Source organism: Oncorhynchus gorbuscha, unplaced genomic scaffold (assembly GCF_021184085.1).
Source record: "Oncorhynchus gorbuscha isolate QuinsamMale2020 ecotype Even-year unplaced genomic scaffold, OgorEven_v1.0 Un_scaffold_1103, whole genome shotgun sequence".
In the NCBI taxonomy this organism is placed as follows: Eukaryota; Metazoa; Chordata; class Actinopteri; order Salmoniformes; family Salmonidae; genus Oncorhynchus; species Oncorhynchus gorbuscha.
The window spans coordinates 1-25,901 of record NW_025745985.1 but is presented as its reverse complement, the minus strand read 5'-3'; the positions used below and the strand labels follow the sequence as shown (position 1 = coordinate 25,901).

Sequence of the window (25,901 nt, the reverse complement as noted above, 5' to 3'; positions counted from 1 at the left end):
CACTCATCCTCATCTGTAGTGGACACACACACACAAGCTAAGCTGAGATACTCGCAACACACACACACACACACACACACACACACACACACACACACACACACACACACACACACACACACACACACACACACACACACACACACACACACACACACACACACACACACACACACACACACACACACACACACACACACACACACACACACACGGATGCACAAATACACACACACATCCTCATCTGTAGTGGACACACACAAAGCATGTTGAACCCTTGCCACACACACAGACACACAGACACACAAACACACACACACGGACACACAAACATGCCGTTCTCACCTATCAATCACACTTGCACAAACCAAACTGGGTATCCATTACAACCATTGCCGTGCTGATGTGACAACATAATATTATTTGCGTTGTCGTGGAAATTACCACCAGGGACTCAAAGTCAAACTTAAATGAATCATTCTTTATTATCAGCAAGCTGGAGAGGTTCCAGCAAACTTCATGCATAGTTCACATCGGTCAGGAGCTCTGCCGGGACAGTCCCGTTAGTTCTCTAATATACGGCTATCCACACAATTCATATAAGCATGATTTACATGATTCATTATGCAAAATTGGTTCCTGCAAGTGACTGACTGACTGATAACTAACAAGGGTTCTTCTCTCAAAACTTGAAACTGAGATACTCATTTTGGTTCCCAGAACAATGTTCTGGGCGTACTGTCAATTGGTCTGAGGAGGTGGTCACAGTCACCTGCACGAACCAAGATAGAGTGAGAGGAGATGCTGTGTACAATTCAATGCTACCTCTTCAGACAGCAATATTTTCCCTCCTTGTATGACACTAGGAAAACTATTGTTAAAACTGTTGAAATGGCTTTTAACACGTCGTTTTTCAATAATAAATAATAATAATAATAAAATAAAAGCCTGAAACCAGACAAACTATTTAAATGAAAAACAACCACATGAAAACAATTCCACTTCCTGGATGGATTTTTCTCAGGTTTTCGCCTGCCATATCAGTTCTGTTATACTCACAGGCATATTATTTTAACAGTTTTGGAAACTTTAGAGTGTTTTCTATCCAAATCTACTAATTATATGCATATCCTAAATTCTGGGATTGAGTAACAGGCAATTTACTTTGGGCATGCTTTTCATCAGGAGGTGAAAATACTACCCCCTACCCAAGAGAGGAGATAGGTATCCTAGTGGCAGGTAGCCTAGTGGTTAGAGCATTGTGACAATAACCGAATGGTTGCTAGATCGAATCTCTGGAGCTGATAGAAAATATATATGTTGTTCTGCCCCTGAACAGGGCAGTTAACCCACTGTTCCTAGGGCATCATTGTAAGTAACATTTTGTTTTTAACTGACTTGTCTAGTCAAATAAAGGTTCAATTTAAATAAAAATAAATTAAAAAACAGCTGGATCCAGGTATATTTATACTGTATATTACTACAGTCTCACTAACTGTTAAATGCCTCAGCAAGTCTTTAAAAAGGAAATGTACACAATCTGTAATGGCTCTGTGATGCCAGACGCTGGGAGACGAGAAGTAAGTACAGGGAATGAATATTTAATGGGTTAACAGACATGAAAAACAGTAAGAGCTTCTGGACAGGAGAAACAAAACAACATCAATGCAGATGTGTAAAATGAACTGGATGGGTGACAGATATAGGATAGATAATCAATGACGTGATGGAGTCCAGGTGAGTCCGATGAAGTGCTGGGGCGCGTAACGATGGGGAGAGGTGTGAGTAATGATGAGCCACCTGGCAACCTCGAGCGTCAGAGAGGGGGAGCAGGAGCAGACGTGACAAAATCATTGGGAAACTCATCAGATAACTTGATATTGGAATTTCCATCAGTCCTGGAAGAAAGAAAATTAACATGTACTTAGTTTTCACTATGCTACTACCTAAAAGTCTTCATCTTAATCGAGCTTATTGCATCTTGGCCAAGAAGTCTTGATAAAACCATGTGTAAACAGAATCATACTTCAGATGATACAGTGTCCCATTAAGCAGAATAGGCAACTTCTAAAGTAAACAATCCCAAAGTCCCTTTCTTGTAATCTAATCATTTTGAACCAGTCCAAAGTTTAGATACACCTACTCATTCAAGGGTTTCTCTTTATTTTTTACTATTTTCTACATTGTAAAATAATAGTGAAGACATCAAAATAGTATCACTTCCGGGTTGGAGCGAGCGGTCGCATTCGCACTTCGGTCCGCAGGTAGTATTACTTTTCATTACTTTTCATTACATTTCATTATAGTACAATGGTTTGATTTGTCTAATCTTAGCAATTTCTTCTTAGCTAGCTACATAGCCGTCTTTGTATCAAAGATAATTGCGTAATTATCGTATTTCGTCGTCCTAACGTAGTCTACTGCAGCTAGCCACATAGCTAACGTCCACCGTCTATCGTATAGCAGCACCGTAGAAAATATTTACACTCAACTGAACGACTTGATTAGTGTAGTGTTAGCTAGCTACATAGTTGTCTTTGCTGTCTTCGTATCCAAGATAATTGTGTAGTTTAGAGTGTGTAGTCTTAGAGTGATTATCTTAATTTACCGAGGTTAGCTAGCCAGCTATTTGTCGTCCTTAACGTAGGAGACACTGCTAGCTAGCCAACAGCTAACAGCTAACAACAACCCGGTCGCATTCCGCTTCGCTCCACAGGTAGTATCACATTTTCATTTCATTACAGCACAACGGTTTGATTTGCTTGATCGTAGCTTGCTACATAGCTAGCTACATAGCCGTCCTTGTATCAAAGATAATTGTGTAGTCTAGAGCGATTTTCTAGGTCAGCTAGCCAGCTATTGTCGTTCTTTTAATGCAACGTAACGTAATCAACACTGCTAGCTAGCCAGCTAGCCCCCGAATAGTAGCATTGTAGAAACTATTACACTCAACGGAACGACTTGATTAGTGTAGTGTCAACAACGCAGCCACTGCCAGCTAGCCTACTTCAGCAGTACTGTATCATTTTAATCTTTTTAGTCAACAAGATTCTTGCTACGTAAGCTTAACTTTCTGAACATTCGAGACGTGTAGTCCACTTGCCGTACCAATCTCCTTGCATTAGCGTAGCCTCTTCTGTAGCCTGTCAACTATGTGTCTGTCTATCCCTGTTCTCTCCTCTCTGCACAGACCATACAAACGCTCCACACCGCGTGGCCGCGGCCACCCTAATCTGGTGGTCCAAGCGCGCACGACCCACGTGGAGTTCCAGGTCTCCGGTAGCCTCTGGAACTGCCGATCTGCGGCCAACAAGGCAGAGTTCATCTCAGCCTATGGCCACTTTCTACCACTCTAAATTCCAAGCATCTGCCTCTAACCCTAGGAAGCTCTTTGCCACCTTCTCCTCCCTCCTGAATCCTCCTACCCCTCCCCCTCCTCCCTCTCTGCAGATGACTTCGTCAACCATTTTGAAAAGAAGGTCGACGACATCCGATCCTCGTTTGCTAAGTCAAACGACACCGCTGGTTCTGCTCACACTGCCCTACCCTGTCCTCTGACCTCTTTCTCCCCTCTCTCTCCAGATGAAATCTCGCGTCTTGTGACGGCCGGCCGCCCAACAACCTGCCCGCTTGACCCTATCCCCTCCTCTCTTCTCCAGACCATTTCCGGAGACCTTCTCCCTTACCTCACCTCGCTCATCAACTCATCCCTGACCGCTGGCTACGTCCCTTCCGTCCTCAAGAGAGCGAGAGTTGCACCCCTTCTGAAAAAATCTACACTCGATCCCTCCGATGTCAACAACTACAGACCAGTATCCCTTCTTTCTTTTCTCTCCAAAACTCTTGAACGTGCCGTCCTTGGCCAGCTCTACCGCTATCTCTCTCAGAATGACCTTCTTGATCCAAATCAGTCAGGTTTCAAGACTAGTCATTCAACTGAGACTGCTCTTCTCTGCATCACGGAGGCGCTCCGCACTGCTAAAGCTAACTCTCTCTCCTCTGCTCTCATCCTTCTAGACCTATCGGCTGCCTTCGATACTGTGAACCATCAGATCCTCCTCTCCACCCTCTCCGAGTTGGGCATCTCCGGCGCGGCCCACGCTTGGATTACGTCCTACCTGACAGGTCGCTCCTACCAGGTGGCGTGGTGAGAATCTGTCTCCTCACCACGCGCTCTCACCACTGGTGTCCCCCAGGGCTCTGTTCTAGGCCCTCTCCTATTCTCGCTATACACCAAGTCACTTGGCTCTGTCATAACCTCACATGGTCTCTCCTATCATTGCTATGCAGACGACACACAATTAATCTTCTCCTTTCCCCCTTCTGATGACCAGGTGGCGAATCGCATCTCTGCATGTCTGGCAGACATATCAGTGTGGATGATCCGTTCCATGATCTCGCCATCACGGTTGACAACTCCATTGTGTCCTCCTCCCAGAGCGCTAAGAACCTTGGCGTGATCCTGGACAACACCCTGTCGTTCTCAACTAACCTCAAGGCGGTGGCCCGTTCCTGTAGGTTCATGCTCTACAACATCCGCAGAGTACGACCCTGCCTCACACAGGAAGCGGCGCAGGTCCTAATCCAGACACTTGTCATCTCCCGTCTGGATTACTGCAACTCGCTGTTGGCTGGGCTCCCTGCCTGTGCCATTAAACCCCTACAACTCATCCAGAACGCCGCAGCCCGTCTGGTGTTCAACCTTCCCAAGTTCTCTCACGTCACCCCGCTCCTCCGCTCTCTCCACGGGCTTCCAGTTGAAGCTTGCATCCGCTACAAGACCATGGTGCTTGCCTACGGAGCTGTGAGGGGAACGGCACCTCAGTACCTCCAGGCTCTGATCAGGCCCTACACCCAAACAAGGGCACTGCGTTCATCCACCTCTGGCCTGCTCGCCTCCCTACCTCTGAGGAAGTACAGTTCCCGCTCAGCCCAGTCAAAACTGTTCGCTGCTCTGGCCCCCCAATGGTGGAACAAACTCCCTCACGACGCCAGGACAGCGGAGTCAATCACCACCTTCCGGAGACACCTGAAACCCCACCTCTTTAAGGAATACCTAGGATAGGATAAGTAATCCTTCTCACCCCCCTAAAACCAGATTGGATGGCATATCGCTGCAGAATGCTGTGGTAGCCATGCTGGTTAAGTGTGCCTTGAATTCTAAATAAATCACTGGCCGTGTCACCAGCAAAGCACCCCACACCATTACACCTCCTCCTCCATGCTTCACGGTAGGAACCACACATGCGGAGATCATCCGTTAAACTACTCTGTGTCTCACAACGACACGGCGGTTGGAACCAAAAAAGTCAAATTTGGACTCATCAGGCCAAAGGACACATTTTCATCAGTTTAATGTCTATTTCTTGTGTTTCTTGGTGCAAGCAAATCTCTTCTTATTATTGGAGTCATTTAGTAGTGGTTTCTTTGCAGTAATTTGACCATGAAGGCCTGAATCACGCAGTCTCCTCAGAACAGTTGATGTTGAGATGTGTCTGTTATTTGAACTCTGTGAAGCATTTATTTGGGCTGCAATCGCTGAGGCTGGTAACTATAATACTTATCCTCTGCAGCAGAGTTAACTCTGGGTTTTCCTTTTCCTGTGGCAGTCCTCATGAGAGACACTTTCATCATAGTGCTTGTTGTTTGTTGCGACTGCACTTAATGAAACTTTCAAAGTTCTTGAAATGTTCCACATTGACTGACCTTCACAGCTTAAAGTAATGATGGACTGACGTTTCTCTTTGCTTATATGAGCTGTTCTTGCCATAATGTGGACTTGGTCTTTTACCAAATAGGGCTATATTTTGTATACCACCTCTGCCTCCTCAAATGAACTTTTAACAAAGCAAACCTGTTAATTGAAATGCATTCCAGGTGACTATCTCCTGAACCTGTTTGAGAGAATGTCAAGAGTATGCAAAGCTGTCATCAACGCAAGTGTGGCTAATTAGATTATTTAAAATGTGTTTTACACGTTTTTGTTTACTACATGATTCCATATGTGTTATTTGATAGTAGAACATAGTTCAAAAAAAAAAAAATCTGGAATGAGGAGGCGTGGCCTAACTTTTGACTTGTACTGTCTACTCTTTCTGTCCCAAATGTCCCTTACAGCCGGTTTGAGTCCAGTGAGTTCTGTTCATTTTCACTGGCAGCTTATCTATTTGTCCACAGGAAGCTTATCTTTAACCCAAACAACATATTACATTAACAAATCTCCACTAACAACATATTACATTAATTGTTAAAGATAGGGCTGACTACTGCCCCCTTTGGAGGAATTGCGTGCCCATAGTAAACAGAAACAAAATATGTCAAAAATTGCTAATATATGCATATAATAGAAAACACTCTAAAGCTTCTAAAACCGTTTAAATTATGTCTGTATGTAAAGCAGAACTCTCAGGGCAGCCATTCTCCCAAACTCTCTCTTGTCATCTGAAAAGTTGGCCCAACTTTGACGTCATCGCCTCCACCCTTCCCAAGCAGCTACAGACCCAGGAACAGTTTCTCTGTCTTCAGCGTGATTGTCTGCTTTCAATGGGGCTTCTCATTGTGAGAATCTCACGCTCACGAGACTTGGCGGGCTGAAACCTTCCGGTCACGCGAAAAAACAGGTTACTCTCATGCGCGCCTCGGCTCCAGTGCTCTCTTTCTTCCAGGTTGACTAAACGATGTGTGTGTTTCTGTTCGTGCTTAGGATTGTTATCCACCTTTATAACATGCTAAAGCTTGATTCTGAACTAAGTTTGACCAGTTTAGTCGACATATAATATGTAATTTTGACGTTTTGGTGCGCATCCACTTGAATTTTGGCTGCATTTCAACCGAAATATGTGGCGTTTGATAACCTAAAGACACAGACTTCAAAACGAAACGCTGTTTTTGGTAAGTATAATTCCTTCCAGGTCTTCTGATGGAAGAATATCAAAGGTAAGGGAATATTTATGTGGTAAATTTGGGTTTCTGTGGACTCCAAGATAGAGGAGACATAATGCTAATTTCTGAGGGCCGTCTCATGTTATAGCCTAGTGAACTAATTCTGTAACGTTAAAAATAAATGTAACACAGCGATTGCATTCAGAAGAAGTGTATCTAACTATATATATATGTAGAACATGCATATTTAGTCAAAGTTTATGATGTGTATTGCTTGTTATCTGACGTTATCTGCCGGAGCTATCGTCATTTCTCCGGACATTTGAGTGGCATTTTTTGAACAATGCATCATTGTAAACAGAGATTTATGGATATAAATGGCAGATTATTGAACAAAACATAAATGTACTGTGTAACGTGTTCTATTACTGTCATCTGATGAAGATTTTCAAAATAGATGAACAAGGTGTTTATCTTTCATATGAGCTATTGGACTTGTTAATGTGTGGAGGTTAAATATTTCTAAGAATATTTTTGCATTCCATGCGCCACCTTCCAGCTGAACGTGGGGGGGTCGTTCCCAAATGGGAACCCTAACCCGTCAACAGGTTAATGTAATATGTTGTTAGTAGAGATTTGTTAATGTAATATGTTGTTAGTAGAGATTTGTTAATGTAATATGTTGTTAGTAGAGATTTGTTAATGTAATATGTTGTTAGTAGAGATTTGTTAATGTAATATGTTGTTAGTAGAGATTTGTTAATGTAATATGTTGTTACTAGAGATTTGTTAATGTAATATGTTGTTAGTAGAGATTTGTTAATGTAATATGTTGTTAGTAGAGATTTGTTAATGTAATATGTATGTAGAGTATAATGTTAATGTAATATGTTGTTAGTAGAGATTTGTTAATGTAATATGTATGTAGAGTATAATGTTAATGTAATATGTTGTTAGTAGAGATTTGTTAATGTAATATGTATGTAGAGTATAATGTTAATGTAATATGTTGTTAGTAGAGATTTGTTAATGTAATATGTATGTAGAGTATAATGTTAATGTAATATGTTGTTAGTAGAGATTTGTTAATGTAATATGTATGTAGAGTATAATGTTAATGTAATATGTTGTTAGTAGAGATTTGTTAATGTAATATGTATGTAGAGTATAATGATACTGTAATATGTTGTTAGTAGAGATTTGTTAATGTAATATGTATGTAGAGTATAATGTTAATGTAATGTGTTGTTAGTAGAGATTTGTTAATGTAATATGTATATAGAGTATAATGTTAATGTAATGTGTTGTTAGTAGAGAATTGTTAACAAATCTCTAGTAACTCAGTATAATATTCATACATTGTTACATCATCACATCTCTAGTAACACATTATATTCTACATACATTGTTCCATCATCACATCTCTAGTAACCCATTATATTCTACATACATTGTTACATCATCACATCTCTAGTAACACATTATACTCTACATACATTGTTACATCATCACATCTCTAGTAACACATTATATTCTACATACATTGTTACATCATCACATCTCTAGTAACCCATTATACTCTACATACATTGTTACATCATCACATCTCTAGTAACACATTATACTCTACATACATTGTTACATCATCACATCTCTAGTAACCCATTATATTCTACATACATTGTTACATCATCACATCTCTAGTAACCCATTATATTCTACATACATTGTTACATCATCACATCTCTAGTAACCCATTATACTCTACATACATTGTTACATCATCACATCTCTAGTAACCCATTATATTCTACATACATTGTTACATCATCACATCTCTAGTAACCCATTATACTCTACATACATTGTTACATCATCACATCTCTAGTAACCCATTATATTCTACATACATTGTTCCATCATCACATCTCTAGTAACCCATTATATTCTACATACATTGTTCCATCATCACATCTCTAGTAACACATTATATTCTACATACATTGTTACATCATCACATCTCTAGTAACCCATTATATTCTACATACATTGTTACATCATCACATCTCTAGTAACCCATTATATTCTACATACATTGTTACATCATCACATCTCTAGTAACACATTATATTCTACATACATCGTTACATCATCACATCTCTAGTAACCCATTATACTCTACATACATTGTTACATCATCACATCTCTAGTAACACATTATACTCTACATACATTGTTACATCATCACATCTCTAGTAACCCATTATACTCTACATACATTGTTCCATCATCACATATCTAGTAACCCATTATATTCTATATACATTGTTACATCATCACATCTCTAGTAACCCATTATACTCTACATACATTGTTACATCATCACATCTCTAGTAACACATTATACTCTACATACATTGTTACATCATCACATCTCTAGTAACCCATTATACTCTACATACATTGTTACATCATCACATATCTAGTAACCCATTATACTCTACATACATTGTTACATCATCACATCTCTAGTAACCCATTATATTCTACATACATTGTTCCATCATCACATCTCTAGTAACCCATTATATTCTACATACATTGTTACATCATCACATCTCTAGTAACCCATTATATTCTACATACATTGTTACATCATCACATCTCTAGTAACCCATTATATTCTACATACATTGTTACATCATCACATCTCTAGTAACCCATTATATTCTACATACATTGTTACATCATCACATCTCTAGTAACCCATTATATTCTACATACATTGTTACATCATCACATCTCTAGTAACCCATTATATTCTACATACATTGTTACATCATCACATCTCTAGTAACCCATTATACTCTACATACATTGTTACATCATCACATCTCTAGTAACCCATTATATTCTACATACATTGTTACATCATCACATCTCTAGTAACCCATTATATTCTACATACATTGTTACATCATCACATCTCTAGTAACCCATTATATTCTACATACATTGTTACATCATCACATCTCTAGTAACCCATTATATTCTACATACATTGTTACATCATCACATCTCTAGTAACCCATTATATTCTACATACATTGTTACATCATCACATCTCTAGTAACCCATTATATTCTACATACATTGTTCCATCATCACATCTCTAGTAACACATTATATTCTACATACATTGTTACATCATCACATCTCTAGTAACCCATTATATTCTACATACATTGTTACATCATCACATCTCTAGTAACCCATTATATTCTACATACATTGTTACATCATCACATCTCTAGTAACACATTATATTCTACATACATCGTTACATCATCACATCTCTAGTAACCCATTATACTCTACATACATTGTTACATCATCACATCTCTAGTAACACATTATACTCTACATACATTGTTACATCATCACATCTCTAGTAACCCATTATACTCTACATACATTGTTCCATCATCACATATCTAGTAACCCATTATATTCTATATACATTGTTACATCATCACATCTCTAGTAACCCATTATACTCTACATACATTGTTACATCATCACATCTCTAGTAACACATTATACTCTACATACATTGTTACATCATCACATCTCTAGTAACCCATTATACTCTACATACATTGTTACATCATCACATATCTAGTAACCCATTATACTCTACATACATTGTTACATCATCACATCTCTAGTAACCCATTATACTCTATATACATTGTTACATCATCACATCTCTAGTAACCCATTATATTCTACATACATTGTTACATCATCACATCTCTAGTAACCCATTATATTCTACATACATTGTTCCATCATCACATCTCTAGTAACCCATTATACTCTATATACATTGTTCCATCATCACATCTCTAGTAACCCATTATATTCTATATACATTGTTCCATCATCACATATCTAGTAACCCATTATATTCTATATACATTGTTACATCATCACATCTCTAGTAACCCATTATATTCTACATACATTGTTACATCATCACATCTCTAGTAACCCATTATATTCTACATACATTGTTACATCATCACATCTCTAGTAACCCATTATACTCTACATACATTGTTACATCATCACATCTCTAGTAACTCATTATATTCTACATACATTGTTACATCATCACATCTCTAGTAACCCATTATATTCTACATACATTGTTACATCATCACATCTCTAGTAACCCATTATATTCTACATACATTGTTACATCATCACATCTCTAGTAACCCATTATATTCTACATACATTGTTACATCATCACATCTCTAGTAACCCATTATAGTCTACATACATTGTTACATCATCACATCTCTAGTAACCCATTATATTCTACATACATTGTTACATAATCACATCTCTAGTAACCCATTATATTCTACATACATTGTTCCATCATCACATCTCTAGTAACACATTATATTCTACATACATTGTTACATCATCACATCTCTAGTAACCCATTATACTCTACATACATTGTTACATCATCACATCTCTAGTAACCCATTATATTCTACATACATTGTTCCATCATCACATCTCTAGTAACCCATTATATTCTACATACATTGTTCCATCATCACATCTCTAGTAACACATTATACTCTACATACATTGTTACATCATCACATCTCTAGTAACACATTATACTCTACATACATTGTTACATCATCACATCTCTAGTAACCCATTATACTCTACATACATTGTTACATCATCACATCTCTAGTAACCCATTATACTCTACATACATTGTTACATCATCACATCTCTAGTAACCCATTATATTCTACATACATTGTTACATCATCACATCTCTAGTAACCCATTATATTCTACATACATTGTTACATCATCACATCTCTAGTAACCCATTATATTCTATATACATTGTTACATCATCACATCTCTAGTAACCCATTATACTCTACATATATTGTTACATCATCACATCTCTAGTAACCCATTATACTCTACATACATTGTTACATCATCACATCTCTAGTAACCCATTATACTCTACATACATTGTTACATCATCACATCTCTAGTAACCCATTATACTCTACATACATTGTTACATCATCACATCTCTAGTAACCCATTATACTCTACATACATTGTTACATCATCACATCTCTAGTAACCCATTATATTCTACATACATTGTTACATCATCACATCTCTAGTAACCCATTATATTCTACATACATTGTTACATCATCACATCTCTAGTAACCCATTATATTCTACATACATTGTTACATCATCACATCTCTAGTAACCCATTATATTCTACATACATTGTTACATCATCACATCTCTAGTAACCCATTATATTCTACATACATTGTTACATCATCACATCTCTAGTAACCCATTATATTCTACATACATTGTTACATCATCACATCTCTAGTAACACATTATATTCTACATACATCGTTACATCATCACATCTCTAGTAACCCATTATACTCTACATACATTGTTACATCATCACATCTCTAGTAACCCATTATATTCTACATACATTGTTACATCATCACATCTCTAGTAACACATTATACTCTACATACATTGTTACATCATCACATCTCTAGTAACACTTTATACTCTACATACATTGTTACATCATCACATCTCTAGTAACACTTTATACTCTACATACATTGTTACATCACATCTCTAGTAACCCATTATACTCTACATACATTGTTACATCATCACATCTCTAGTAACCCATTATACTCTACATACATTGTTACATCATCACATCTCTAGTAACACATTATACTCTACATACATTGTTACATCACATCTCTAGTAACCCATTATACTCTACATACATTGTTACATCATCACATCTCTAGTACCTCAGTATAATATTCATACAGTATATTTGGTAATAGTACTCTCTCCTTTCATATCTTCACATCACACAGAATCCCTATATAATGTTAAAAACTCACAGAATTGGTTGGGGTATTCATTCAGACACACACCTCTTTCAAACCACTGGTTGGGGTATTCATTCATACACACACCTCTTTCACACCAGTGGACAGAACTGGTTGGGGTATTCATTCATACACACACCTCTTTCAAACCACTGGTTGGGGTATTCATTCAGACACACACCTCTGTCAAACCAGTGGACAGAACTGGTTGGGGTATTCGATCAGACACACACCTCTGTCAAACCAGTGGACAGAACTGGTTGGGGTATTCGATCAGACACACACCTCTTTCAAACCAGTGGACAGTATTGGTTGGGGTATTCATTCATACACACACCTCTTTCAAACCAGTGGACAGAATTGGTTGGGGTATTCATTCATACACACACCTCTTTCAAACCACTGGTTGGGGTATTCATTCATACACACACCTCTTTCAAACCAGTGGACAGAATTGGTTGGGGTATTCATTCATACACACACCTCTTTCAAACCACTGGTTGGGGTATTCATTCATACACACACCTCTTTCAAACCACTGGTTGGGGTATTCATTCAGACACACACCTCTTTCAAACTAGTGGACAGAACAGGTTGTGGTATTCATTCAGACACACACCTCTTTCAAACCACTGGTTGGGGTATTCATTCAGACACACACCTCTTTCAAACCAGTGGACAGAACAGGTTGGGGTATTCATTCAGACACACACCTCTTTCAAACCACTGGTTGGGGTATTAATTCAGACACACACCTCTTTCAAACCAGTGGACAGAACTGGTTGGGATATTCATTCAGACACACACCTCTTTCAAACTAGTGGACAGAACAGGTTGTGGTATTCATTCAGACACACACCTCTTTCAAACCACTGGTTGGGGTATTCATTCAGACACACACCTCTTTCAAACCACTGGTTGGGGTATTCATTCAGACACACACCTCTTTCAAACCACTGGACAGAACAGGTTGGGGTATTCATTCAGACACACACCTCTTTCAAACCACTGGACAGAACTGGTTGGGATATTCATTCAGACACACACCTCTTTCAAACCAGTGGACAGAACTGGTTGGGATATTCATTCAGACACACACCTCTTTCAAACCACTGGTTGGGGTATTCATTCAGACACACACCTCTTTCAAACCAGTGGACAGAACTGGTTGGGATATTCATTCAGACACACACCTCTTTCAAACCACTGGTTGGGGTATTCATTCAGACACACACCTCTTTCAAACCAGTGGACAGAACTGGTTGGGATATTCATTCAGACACACACCTCTTTCAAACCACTGGTTGGGGTATTCATTCAGACACACACCTCTTTCAAACCACTGGTTGGGATATTCATTCAGACACACACCTCTTTCAAACCACTGGTTGATACATATGTACAGTATGTAGTGATGTTTCCAACTAAAGCACTGCATACTGTACATATGTATTTATGGGCAGATTTTCTAGAGTCCATAGAGTCTATAGCATTTATGTTTATATAGACTATTGAGAATATGGATTCAAAGGGACTGAAGATGCCTTAGTGACAATAGATACTACAGAGACTATAGGGACAATAGATACTACAGAGACTATATGGACAATAGATACTACAGAGACTATATGGACAATAGATACTACAGAGACTATATGGACAATAGATACTACAGAGACTATATGGACAATAGATACTACAGAGACTATATGGACAATAGATACTACAGAGACTATATGGACAATAGATACTACAGAGACTATATGGACAATAGATACTACAGAGACTATATGGACAATAGATACTACAGAGACTATATGGACAATAGATACTACAGAGACTATAGGGACAATAGATACTACAGAGACTATAGGGACAATAGATACTATAGAGACTATAGGGACAATAGATACTATAGAGACTATAGGGACAATAGATACTACAGAGACTATAGGGACAATAGATACTACAGAGACTATAGTGACAATAGATACTACAGAGACTATAGGGACAATAGATACTATAGAGACTATAGGGACAATAGATACTATAGAGACTATAGGGACAATCAATCAATCAAGACAAAACACACACACAATGATGCCATGTTGTGGGACTCACCTTCACAGTGTGATTAGAGAATCTGAACCCAGGTTGACACTGGCAGTGGAAGCTCCCAATGGTGTTGAGGCAACTAGCGTTGCTGCCACAACTGTGTGTTTTCTCCAGGCACTCATCGATGTCTGAAGAGAGAAGGAAACATGTTGACATGGCAGTGACTCCATAACCTCTCCTCCAGTGATCCTTTAACCTCTCCTCCAGTGACTCCCGAACCTCTCCTCCAGTGACTCCCTAACCTCTCCTCCAGTGACTCCATAACCTCTCCTCCAGTGATCCTTTAACCTCTCCTCCAGTGACTCCCAATCTCTCCTCCAGTGACTCCCTAACCTCTCCTCCAGTGACTCCCTAACCTCTCCTCCAGTGACTCCATAACCTCTCCTCCAGTGACTCCTCTAACCTCTCCTCCAGTGACTCCCTAACCTCTCCTCCAGTGACTCCCGAACCTCTCCTCCAGTGATTCCCTAACCTCTCCTCCAGTGACTCCCTAACCTCTCCCTCCTCTCCTCCAGTGACCTCTCCTCCAACCTCCTCTCCTCCAGTGACTCCCGAACCTCTCCTCCAGTGAACCTCTCCTCCAGTGACTCCCTAACCTCTCCTCCAGTGATTCCCTAACCTCTCCTCCAACCTCTCCTCCTCCAGTGATCCCTAACCTCTCCTCCAGTGACTCCCTAACCTCTCCTCCAGTGACTCCCTAACCTCTCCTCCAGTGACTCCCGAACCTCTCCTCCAGTGATTCCCTAACCTCTCTTCCAGTGATTCCCTAACCTCTCCTCCAGTGACTCCCTAACCTCTCCTCCAGTGACTCCATAACCTCTCCTCCAGTGACTCCATAACCTCTCCTCTAGTGATCCTTTAACCTCTCCTCCAGTGACTCCATAACCTCTCCTCCAGTGATTCCCTAAACTCTCCTCCAGTGACTCCATAACCTCTCCTCCAGTGATCCTATAACCTCTCCTCCAGTGACTCCATAACCTCTCCTCTCCCTCCTCCTCCAGTGACCAGTGATTCCCCTAACCTCTCCTCCAGTGACTCCCTAACCTCTCCCCAAGTGATTCCCTAACCTCTCCTCCAGTGACTCCCTAACCTCTTCTCCAGTGATTCCCTAACCTCTGTCTGTGGTTCTAGAGGAGAAGTTGGGTAATCACTGCTCTGCAAATATGGCACAGAACATAGAAGATAATTCAAAGTAATGTTTTGTTTCCTTGACATGTAAGATTCACACATACAGACACGCACACAAACACGCACACTCACACACACACACACACATTATTATATTGCACCAATGGCTGTGTACCGTGTCATCAACTGTGCAGTCAGTGGTTCTCAAACCTCTCCTCTGGGACACCCAGACATTTCACCACTTTGTTGTATTCCTGAACTCACCTGATTCACCTCGTCAAGGTCTTTAGGATTAGTTGACAAGTTGAATCAGGTGAACTAGCTGTGGAATAGCTACAATACATGGAAGGCTTTGTGTCCCGGAGGAGAGTTTTGGAATCCCCTGATTTACATGGTCACATTCCAGCCTGACTCAATTGTAATTATTACATTGCACCAATGGCTGCGTGCCACGTCATCAACTGTGCAGTCGGGCATCAAATTGCTGCTATATCCTGTGACGGGATTACTGATGGGTTAAACATGTTTTCCAGGCGTTGTGAGATCTGACAGGTGTCTTCAAAGGGTGAGGGTCACGGGGTCGAAGGTCAGACGTTAGATTTCATGGGTAAGAGGTCAGAGCTAGCGTGACCTCGGCCACTTCACCTGTGCAGGGGGCAGTGTTGTTGCCGTGGTTACTGAGCCCTGGCGGACAGGTGCAGGTGTATCGGCCAGGTGTGTTTGTGCATATCCCCAGAGCGCCACACACCGGGGGAACCCACACACACTCATCCTCATCTGTAGTTGACACACACACACAAGCTAAGCTGAGATCCTCACATCACACACACACGCACACACACACACGCACACACACACACAGAATGATTCTCCCTTGCTGGACTCACCTGTACAGCGTCCAGTGTAAGTAGAGACTCTGAAGCCAGGTTGGCACTGGCAGTTGTAGCTCCCAATGGTGTTGAGGCAAATGGTGTTGCTGCCACAAACATGTGTTATCAGGCACTCATCAATGTCTGAAGAGAGAAGGAAATATAGGGTGTCAAAGCGTTTTGCAACAAAAACACTTTTCTATTGGACAACATCCTGAACAGAGGAAATAAGGAGATAGGAGCCAAAGCAATGTTTAATTCCCTTGACAGGTAGCATTCACACTCAGACACACACACTCACACACACACACACACACATTGAATACTCACCCTTACATTTCCCTGTGAGAGGAGTAAAGTAGTCAGTCGTTGTGGATATGAACCCAGGTAGACAGTGACAGTAGAAGCTCCCCTGTGTGTTGAAACATGCAGCTTTACTTCCACAGGGTGGGGTACTGTCCCACTCTTTACACTCATCTATATCATCACATTTTTGACTCCCTTTGGCTATGAAGCCAGGGTCACAACCTTTGGCCACTAGGTTCACCAGTAGAATGAAATCAAGACCTGTGAGGAGAGACAGAGAGACAGAGAGACAGGGAGAGAGACAGAGAGAGAGAGATAGAGAGACAGAGAGAGAGAGACAGAAAGAGGGACAGAGAGGCAGAGAAAGAGACAGAGAGAGAGACAGAGAGAGAGACAGAGAAAGAGAGAGAGACAGAGAGACAGAGAGACAGAGAGAGAGAGAAAGAGACAGAGAGACAGAGAAAGAGAGAGAGACAGAGAGAGAGACAGAGAGACAGGGAGACAGAGAAAGAGAGAGAGAGACAGAGAGACAGAGAAAGAGAGAGAGAGACAGAGAGACAGAGAGACAGAGAGACAGAGAGACAGAGAGACAGATAGAGTTATTCAACCAGTTTCATACTAGCCCAGCCTCGGGCTTCATTCTCATCACTGTCAACATCACAGCACTCTGGACCTCGTTGGGATGCAATTATTATTATTTATTTTTTTACAATTTGTTCATCCCAAATGACACTCTGTGCCAGAGGCTAGTCCATTATAAACACATGGGTATAATTAGTAGGAAAATACTTATTCTGCACATTGCAACTTTAGCTAGATTACTAAACTGAAGAATAGTAGAGAAGACAGATATTATAACTAGATTACTAAACTGAAGACTAGTAGAGAAGACAGAGATATTATAACTAGGTTACTAAACTGAAGTATAGTAGAGAAGACAGAGATATTATAACTAGGTTACTAAACTGAAGTATAGTAAAGAAGACAGAGATATTATAACTAGGTTACTAAACTGAAGTATAGTAGAGAAGACAGATATTATAACTAGATTACTAAACTGAAGTATAGTAGAGAAGACAGAGATATTATAACTAGGTTACTAAACTGAAGTATAGTAGAGAAGACAGAGATATTATAACTAGGTTACTAAACTGAAGTATAGTAGAGAAGACAGAGATATTATAACTAGGTTACTAAACTGAAGTATAGTAGAGAAGACAGAGATATTATAACTAGGTTACTAAACTGAAGTATAGTAGAGAAGACAGAGATATTATAACTAGGTTACTAAACTGAAGTATAGTAGAGAAGACAGAGATATTATAACTAGGTTACTAAACTGAAGTATAGTAGAGAAGACAGAGATATTATAACTAGGTTACTAAACTGAAGTATAGTAGAGAAGACAGAGATATTATAACTAGGTTACTAAACTGAAGTATAGTAGAGAAGACAGAGATATTATAGCTAGGTTACTAAACTGAAGTATAGTAGAGAAGACAGAGATATTATAGCTAGGTTACTAAACTGAAGTATAGTAGAGAAGACAGAGATATTATAGCTAGGTTACTAAACTGAAGTATAGTAGAGAAGACAGAGATATTATAGCTAGGTTACTAAACTGAAGTATAGTAGAGAAGACAGAGATATTATAGCTAGGTTACTAAACTGAAGTATAGTAGAGAAGACAGAGATATTATAACTAGGTTACTAAACTGAAGTATAGTAGAGAAGACAGAGATATTATAGCTAGGTTACTAAACTGATGTATAGTAGAGAAGACAGAGATATTATAACTAGGTTACTAAACTGAAGTATAGTAGAGAAGACAGAGATATTATAGCTAGGTTACTAAACTGATGTATAGTAGAGAAGACAGAGATATTATAACTAGGTTACTAAACTGAAGTATAGTAGAGAAGACAGAGATATTATAACTAGGTTACTAAACTGAAGTATAGTAGAGAAGACAGAGATATTATAGCTAGGTTACTAAACTGAAGTATAGTAGAGAAGACAGAGATATTATAGCTAGGTTACTAAACTGAAGTATAGTAGAGAAGACAGAGATATTATAGCTAGGTTACTAAACTGAAGTATAGTAGAGAAGACAGAGATATTATAGCTAGGTTACTAAACTGAAGTATAGTAGAGAAGACAGAGATATTATAGCTAGGTTACTAAACTGAAGTATAGTAGAGAAGACAGAGATATTATAGCTAGGTTACTAAACTGAAGTATAGTAGAGAAGACAGAGATATTATAGCTAGGTTACTAAACTGAAGTATAGTAGAGAAGACAGAGATATTATAACTAGGTTACTAAACTGAAGTATAGTAGAGAAGACAGAGATATTATAGCTAGGTTACTAAACTGATGTATAGTAGAGAAGACAGAGATATTATAACTAGGTTACTAAACTGAAGTATAGTAGAGAAGACAGAGATATTATAGCTAGGTTACTAAACTGAAGTATAGTAGAGAAGACAGAGATATTATAGCTAGGTTACTAAACTGAAGTATAGTAGAGAAGACAGAGATATTATAGCTAGGTTACTAAACTGAAGTATAGTAGAGAAGACAGAGATATTATAACTAGGTTACTAAACTGAAGTATAGTAGAGAAGACAGAGATATTATAGCTAGGTTACTAAACTGATGTATAGTAGAGAAGACAGAGATATTATAACTAGGTTACTAAACTGATGTATAGTAGAGAAGACAGAGATATTATAACTAGGTTACTAAACTGAAGTATAGTAGAGAAGACAGAGATATTATAACTAGGTTATTAAACTGATGTATAGTAGAGAAGACAGAGATATTATAACTAGGTTACTAAACGTAAAGGAGAATATCACTCAAAAACTATCTTTTGGTGTTTGTTTCATTATGTTTTGCATGTCAGCAGTAAAGTTGTCAATATATTGGACTTTTATGAAGAAAATTGTCTCCATCCACATAATCATGATAATGTACAGTTGAAGTCGGAAGTTTACATACACCTTAGCCAAGTACAATTAAACTCAGTTTTTCACAATTCCTAACATGTAATCCTAGTAAAAATTCCTTGTTTTAGGTCAGTTAGGATCACCACTTTATTTTAAGAATGTGAAAATGTCAGAATAATAGTAGAGAGAATGATATATTTCAGCTTTTATTTCTTTCATCACATTCCCAGTGGATCAGAAGTTTACATACACTAAATTAGTATTTGGTAGCATTGCCTTTAAATTGTTTAATTTGGGTCAAACGTTTTGGGTAGCCTTCCACAAGCTTCCCACCATAAGGTGGGTGAATTTTGGCCCATTCTTCCTGACAGAGCTGGTGTAACTGAGTCAGGTTTGTAGGCCTCCTTGCTCGCACACACTTTTTCAGTTCTGCCCACAACTTTTCTGTAGGATTGAGGTCAGGGCTTTGTGATGGCCACTCCAATACCTTGACTTTGTTGTCCTGAAGCCATTTTGCCACAACTTTGGAAGTATGCTTGGGGTCATTGTCCATTTGGAAGACACATTTGCAAACAAGCGTTAACTTCCTGACTGACGTCTTGAGATGTTGCTTCAATATATCTACATAATATTCCTACCTCATGATGCCATCTATTTTGTGAAGTGCACCAGTCCCTCTTGCAGCAAAGCCCCCCCACAACATGAAGCTGCCACCCCGTGCTTCACGGTTGGGATGGTGTTCTTCAGGTTTACAAGCTCCCCCTTTTTCCTCCAAACATAACTATGGTCGTTATGGCCAAACAGTTATATTTCTGTTTCATCAGACCAGAGGACATTTCTCCAAAAAGTACCATCTTTGTCCCCATGTGCAGTTGCAAACCGTTGTCTGGCTTTTTTTACAGCGGTTTTGGAGCAGTGACTTCTGTCTTGCTGAGCGGCCTTTCAGGTTATGTCGATATGGGACTCACTTTACTGTGGATATGGATACTTTTGTACCCGTTTCCTCCAGCATATTCACAATGTCCTTTGCTGTTGTTCTGGGATTGATTTGCACTTTTTGCACCAAAGTACGTTTATCTCTAGGAGACAGAACGCATCTCCTTCCTGAGCAGTATAATAATAAATATATATAATATATGCCATTTAGCTGACGCTTTTATCCAAAGCGACTTACAGTCATGTGTGCATACATTCTACGTATGGGTGGTCCCGGGAATCGAACCCACTACCCTGGCGTTACAAGCGCCATGCTCTACCAACTGAGCCACAGAAGGACCACATGGTCCTATGGTGTTTATATTTGCATACTATTGTTTGTACAGATGAACGTGTTACCTTCAGACGTTTGGAAATTGCACCCAAGGATGAACCAGACTTGTGGAGGTCTACAATTTGTTTTCTGAGGTCTTGGCTGATTTCTTTTCATTTTCTCATGATGTCAAGCAATGAGGCACTGAGTTTGATGGTAAGCCTTGAATTACATCCACATGTACACCTCCAATTGACTCAAAGTACGTCAATTAGCCTATCAGAAGTTTCTAAAGCCATGACATCATTTTCTGGAATTTTCCAAGCTGTTTAAAGGCACAGTCAACTTAGTGTATGTAAATATCTGACCCACTGGAATTGTGATACAGTGAATTAAAAGTGAAATAATCTGTCGGTAAACAATTGTTGGAAAAATAACTTGTGTCAAGCACAAAGTAGATGTTCTAACCAACTTGCCATAACTATAGCTTGTTAACAATACATTTATGGAATGGTTGAAAAATGAATTTAAATGACTACAACATAAGTGTATGTAAACTTCTGACTTCAACTGTATACATATCACTGAACACAGAGTTCATGATACTTATTATGTGACTTGTTAAACCTCTTTGGTATCAGTGGGACAGTAGCGTCCCACCTCGACAGCAGCAAGTGAAATTGCAGGGCGCCAAATTCAAAACAACAGAAATCCCATTGTCACGTTCGTCGTATTGATGAGACCAAGGCGTGATATGAATACACACTTCCTTTAATAAAGAAAGAACACTAGACAACTAACAAAATAACAAAAATGACCGTGAATCTATATAAACCGAGTGCTGACAGGCAACTACACCTAGACAATAACCCACAAAACCAAAATGGAAGATGGCAACCTAAATAGGATCCCCAATCAGAGACAAAGATAAACAGCTGCCTCTGACTGGGAACCAATTCAGACCACCAAAGACCTACATTTACCTAGACATACCAAAATCCCATAGATATACAAAAACACACACACCACCCTCGTCACACCCTGACCTAACCAGAATAATAAAGAAAACAAAGATAACTAAGGTCAGGGAGTGACAGTATCCCCCCCCCCCCCCCCCCAAAGGTGCGGACTCCCGGCCGCAAACCTAAACCTATATGGGAGGGTCTGGGTGGGAATCTAACTTTGGTGGCGGCTCTGGTTCTGGACGCTGCTCCACTTCTTTACACTGAGTAGCACTGACCCGTGGATCATCGTCGGAGGCTCTGGACTGCGGATCTTTGCCGTAGGCCCCGGGCTGGGGACCCTCCTGGCGTGACCCCGGGCTGGGGACCGTCGCTGGAGACCCTGGGCTGGGGCCCTTCGTTGGTGGCCCCGGACTGTGGCCCGTCGTTGGAAGCTCCGGACTGTGGCCCGTCGTTGGAGGTTCCGGTCTGTGAACTGTCGCCGGACGCTCTGGACTGGGTACTGTCGCAGGACGCTCTGGACTCGGTACTGTCGCAGGACGCTCTGGACTGGGTACTGTCGCTGGAAGCTCTGGACTGGGTAATATCGCTGGACGCTCTGGACTGCCGAGGTGCACTGTAAGGCCTGGTGCGTGGTGCTGGCACTGGTGGTACCGTGCTGGGGACACGCACCTCAGGGCAAGTGCGAGGAGCAGGAACAGGGCATACTAGCCTGCCGAGACGCACTCTAGGCCTGGTGCGTGGTGTCGGTACTGGTGGTACTGGGCTGGTGATACACACCTCAGGGTGAGTGCGAGGATCAGGCACAGGACATACTGGACTGTGGAGGCGCACTGGAGGTCTGGAGTGTAGGGCTGACACAACCTGTCCTGGCTGGATGTTTATTTTCGCCCTGCAAATGCAGGGTGCTGGCACAGGATATCCTGGTCCAAGGAGGTATACTGGAAACACGGAGCGCTGAGAAGGCACCCTCTTTCCTGGCTGGATGCCCATTCTGGATGCCCAGACACCATGTGTTCCACCACATAACATGGTGCCTGAACAGTAACACGCTCCCCACAGTAAGCACGAGGAGTAGGCTAAGGTCTCTTGTGCCCCCCAAAAAAATGTCTCATCATAAACATTGATGAAAAATACAAGTGTTATACATAGGATTAAAGATAAACTTCTCCTTAATGCAACCGCTGTGTCAGATTTCAAAAAGGCTTTACGGTGAAAGCACACCACACGATTGTGTTAGGTCAGTGCCGAGCCACAGAAAACCATACAGCCATTTTCCAAACAAGGAGAGGTGTCACAAAAGTCAGAAATATCATTAAAATTAATCACTTACCTATGATGATCTTCTTCTGGTGGCACTCCCAGGTCTCCATGTTAAACAATAAATGTTTGTTTTGTTAGATAATGTCCCTCTTTATGACCAAAAACCTCCTTTTTGTTTACGTGTTTTGTCCAGTAATCCGAATGCAGAAGGTGTGTGCACTAATTCCAGACGAAAAGTTTTAAAAAGTACAATAAAATTTTGTATAAACACTCCGATTGTTTTTGTCATAAATAATCAATAATATTTCAACTGGACAAAAGCTTTGTCAATAGGAAAGGAGAAACAAGAAAGGCGCATTCTCGGTCAGACGCATGGCTGCTGAATGGAAATTTCCACTGACCACTGAATGAAAGTGCTGTATCTCCTTCATTTTTCAGAGTAAAAGCCTGAAACAATGCCTAAAGACTGATCACATGTTGAGGAAGCCATAGAGCTCATGAACGGGGTCCGAATTCTAATATGGAGTATAGGCTTTCAATGGAAAAACAGCCTTTCAAAATAATAGTACACTAATTATATGCATATCCTGGCTTCTGGGCCTGAATAGCAGGCAGTTTAACATGGTTTTCATCCAAAATTCCGAATGCTGCCCCCTTAGTGAAGATAAGCACATTCTTAGTCCTGAACTTATTTAGGCTTGACCAAACAAAGGGGTTGAGTACTTATTGACTCAAGACATTTCAGCTTTTCATGTTTTATTAATTTCGGAAAAAAAATTCACTTTGACATAATGGGGTATTAATATATAATATTGTTTGTAGATAAGTATTGTTTGTAGATAAGTAACACAAAATCTACATGAATCAATCTTAATTTCAGGCTGAAACACAACAAAATGTGGAAAAAGTCAAGGGTTGTGACTACGTTGTGAAGCCTCTGTATGTCTTTACAAAAAGCAAAAAGCAATATTTATCGACGAACTACATTTCCTGTGAAGTATGTGAGTGTCTGTGTTCTTGTGTGCGTGCCTGCGTGCGTGCGTCCGTGTGTGTGTGTGTGTGTGTGTGTGTGTGTGTGTGTGTGTGTGTGTGTGTGTGTGTGTGTGTGTGTGTGTGTGTGTGTGTGTGTGTGTGTGTGTGTGTGTGTGTGTGTGTGTGTGTGTGTGTGTGTGTGTGTGTGTGTGTGTGTGTGTGTGTGTGTGTGTATCATATATACCCTCAGTGTGTGTGAGGCCTGATGTCTAACTGAAAGACGCAATAGCACACACACGCACACACTCCACAGGAAACGAAGTTGGTAGATGACAAAATCAGTTTTTTGTAAAGACACACAGAGCCTTCAGTATTCACAACCCTTTACCTTTTCTACATCTTGTTGTGTTACAGCCTGAATTTAAAATGGATTAAAACTAAACCTGTCAATACACCATTGTGTATATAGTCTTGTAGTTTGTACATGTACTAGGGTTGTAATATTCACACGATATCCATGGGTGGTACATGGTTGGTACATGGTTGGTAAATGGTTGGAATATTCTGTCGCCCTTCAACTGTAACTGACTATGAATTATGAAATACCACTTTTCTTTCTATGTTTCACTCTCACACACACACACACACACACACACACACACACACACACACACACACACACACACACACACACACACACACACACACACACACACACACACACACACACACACACACACACACACACACACACACACACACACACACACACACAAACACAAGATAGTCAAGTTCCAAAGATATAGAAGGTTGGACTCACCCAGAACAAGTAGAAGAGTTCTGGACTCCATCTCAGAGACAGACTGGTATTATATCCTCACCAGACAACTAGTAGGATCCTAATAAAACTAGTCCCACAAGAAGAATCAGTCTGTGATTATATCTCAGATTGAAGAAAATCCCAGTTTAATAACAAGTATTTTATTCAATATGTTCCACGATGATAAAATGAACAATGGAAAAATAAATAAATAACCCCCTCTCTTTTGATGAGACAACTTTCTGTGAGAGCCACAGACAACCACTATTTTTCTCTCCACTCCCTCTTTCTGTCAGAGCCTCCTACCTCTCTTTTTAACACTCTCCCCCTCTCTGTTTCACCTTATCTCTCTCCTCACAGAGAGAGA

The 25,901-nt window shown here is 40.1% G+C and overlaps 1 protein-coding gene across 2 annotated transcripts; it reads right to left on the bottom strand.

Moving 5' to 3' along the window:
- Nucleotides 1-460: 460 nt before the first annotated feature.
- LOC124021419 (adhesion G protein-coupled receptor E2-like) lies at nucleotides 461-25,826 on the bottom strand. 2 transcript variants are annotated; one of them, XM_046336607.1, is made up of 5 exons: nucleotides 25,535-25,826; nucleotides 17,342-17,578; nucleotides 17,030-17,155; nucleotides 15,021-15,142; nucleotides 461-1,898 (listed from the first exon to the last, which is right to left on the bottom strand). In XM_046336607.1, exons 1-5 carry the CDS (start codon nucleotides 25,563-25,565, stop codon nucleotides 1,893-1,895), a joined length of 522 nt encoding a protein of 173 aa, XP_046192563.1. In that variant the 5' UTR covers nucleotides 25,566-25,826; the 3' UTR covers nucleotides 461-1,892. The 2 variants fall into 2 exon arrangements, with proteins under 2 accessions (XP_046192563.1, XP_046192564.1); XM_046336608.1 differs by having other exon boundaries at nucleotides 17,348-17,578.
- Nucleotides 25,827-25,901: the final 75 nt, after the last annotated feature.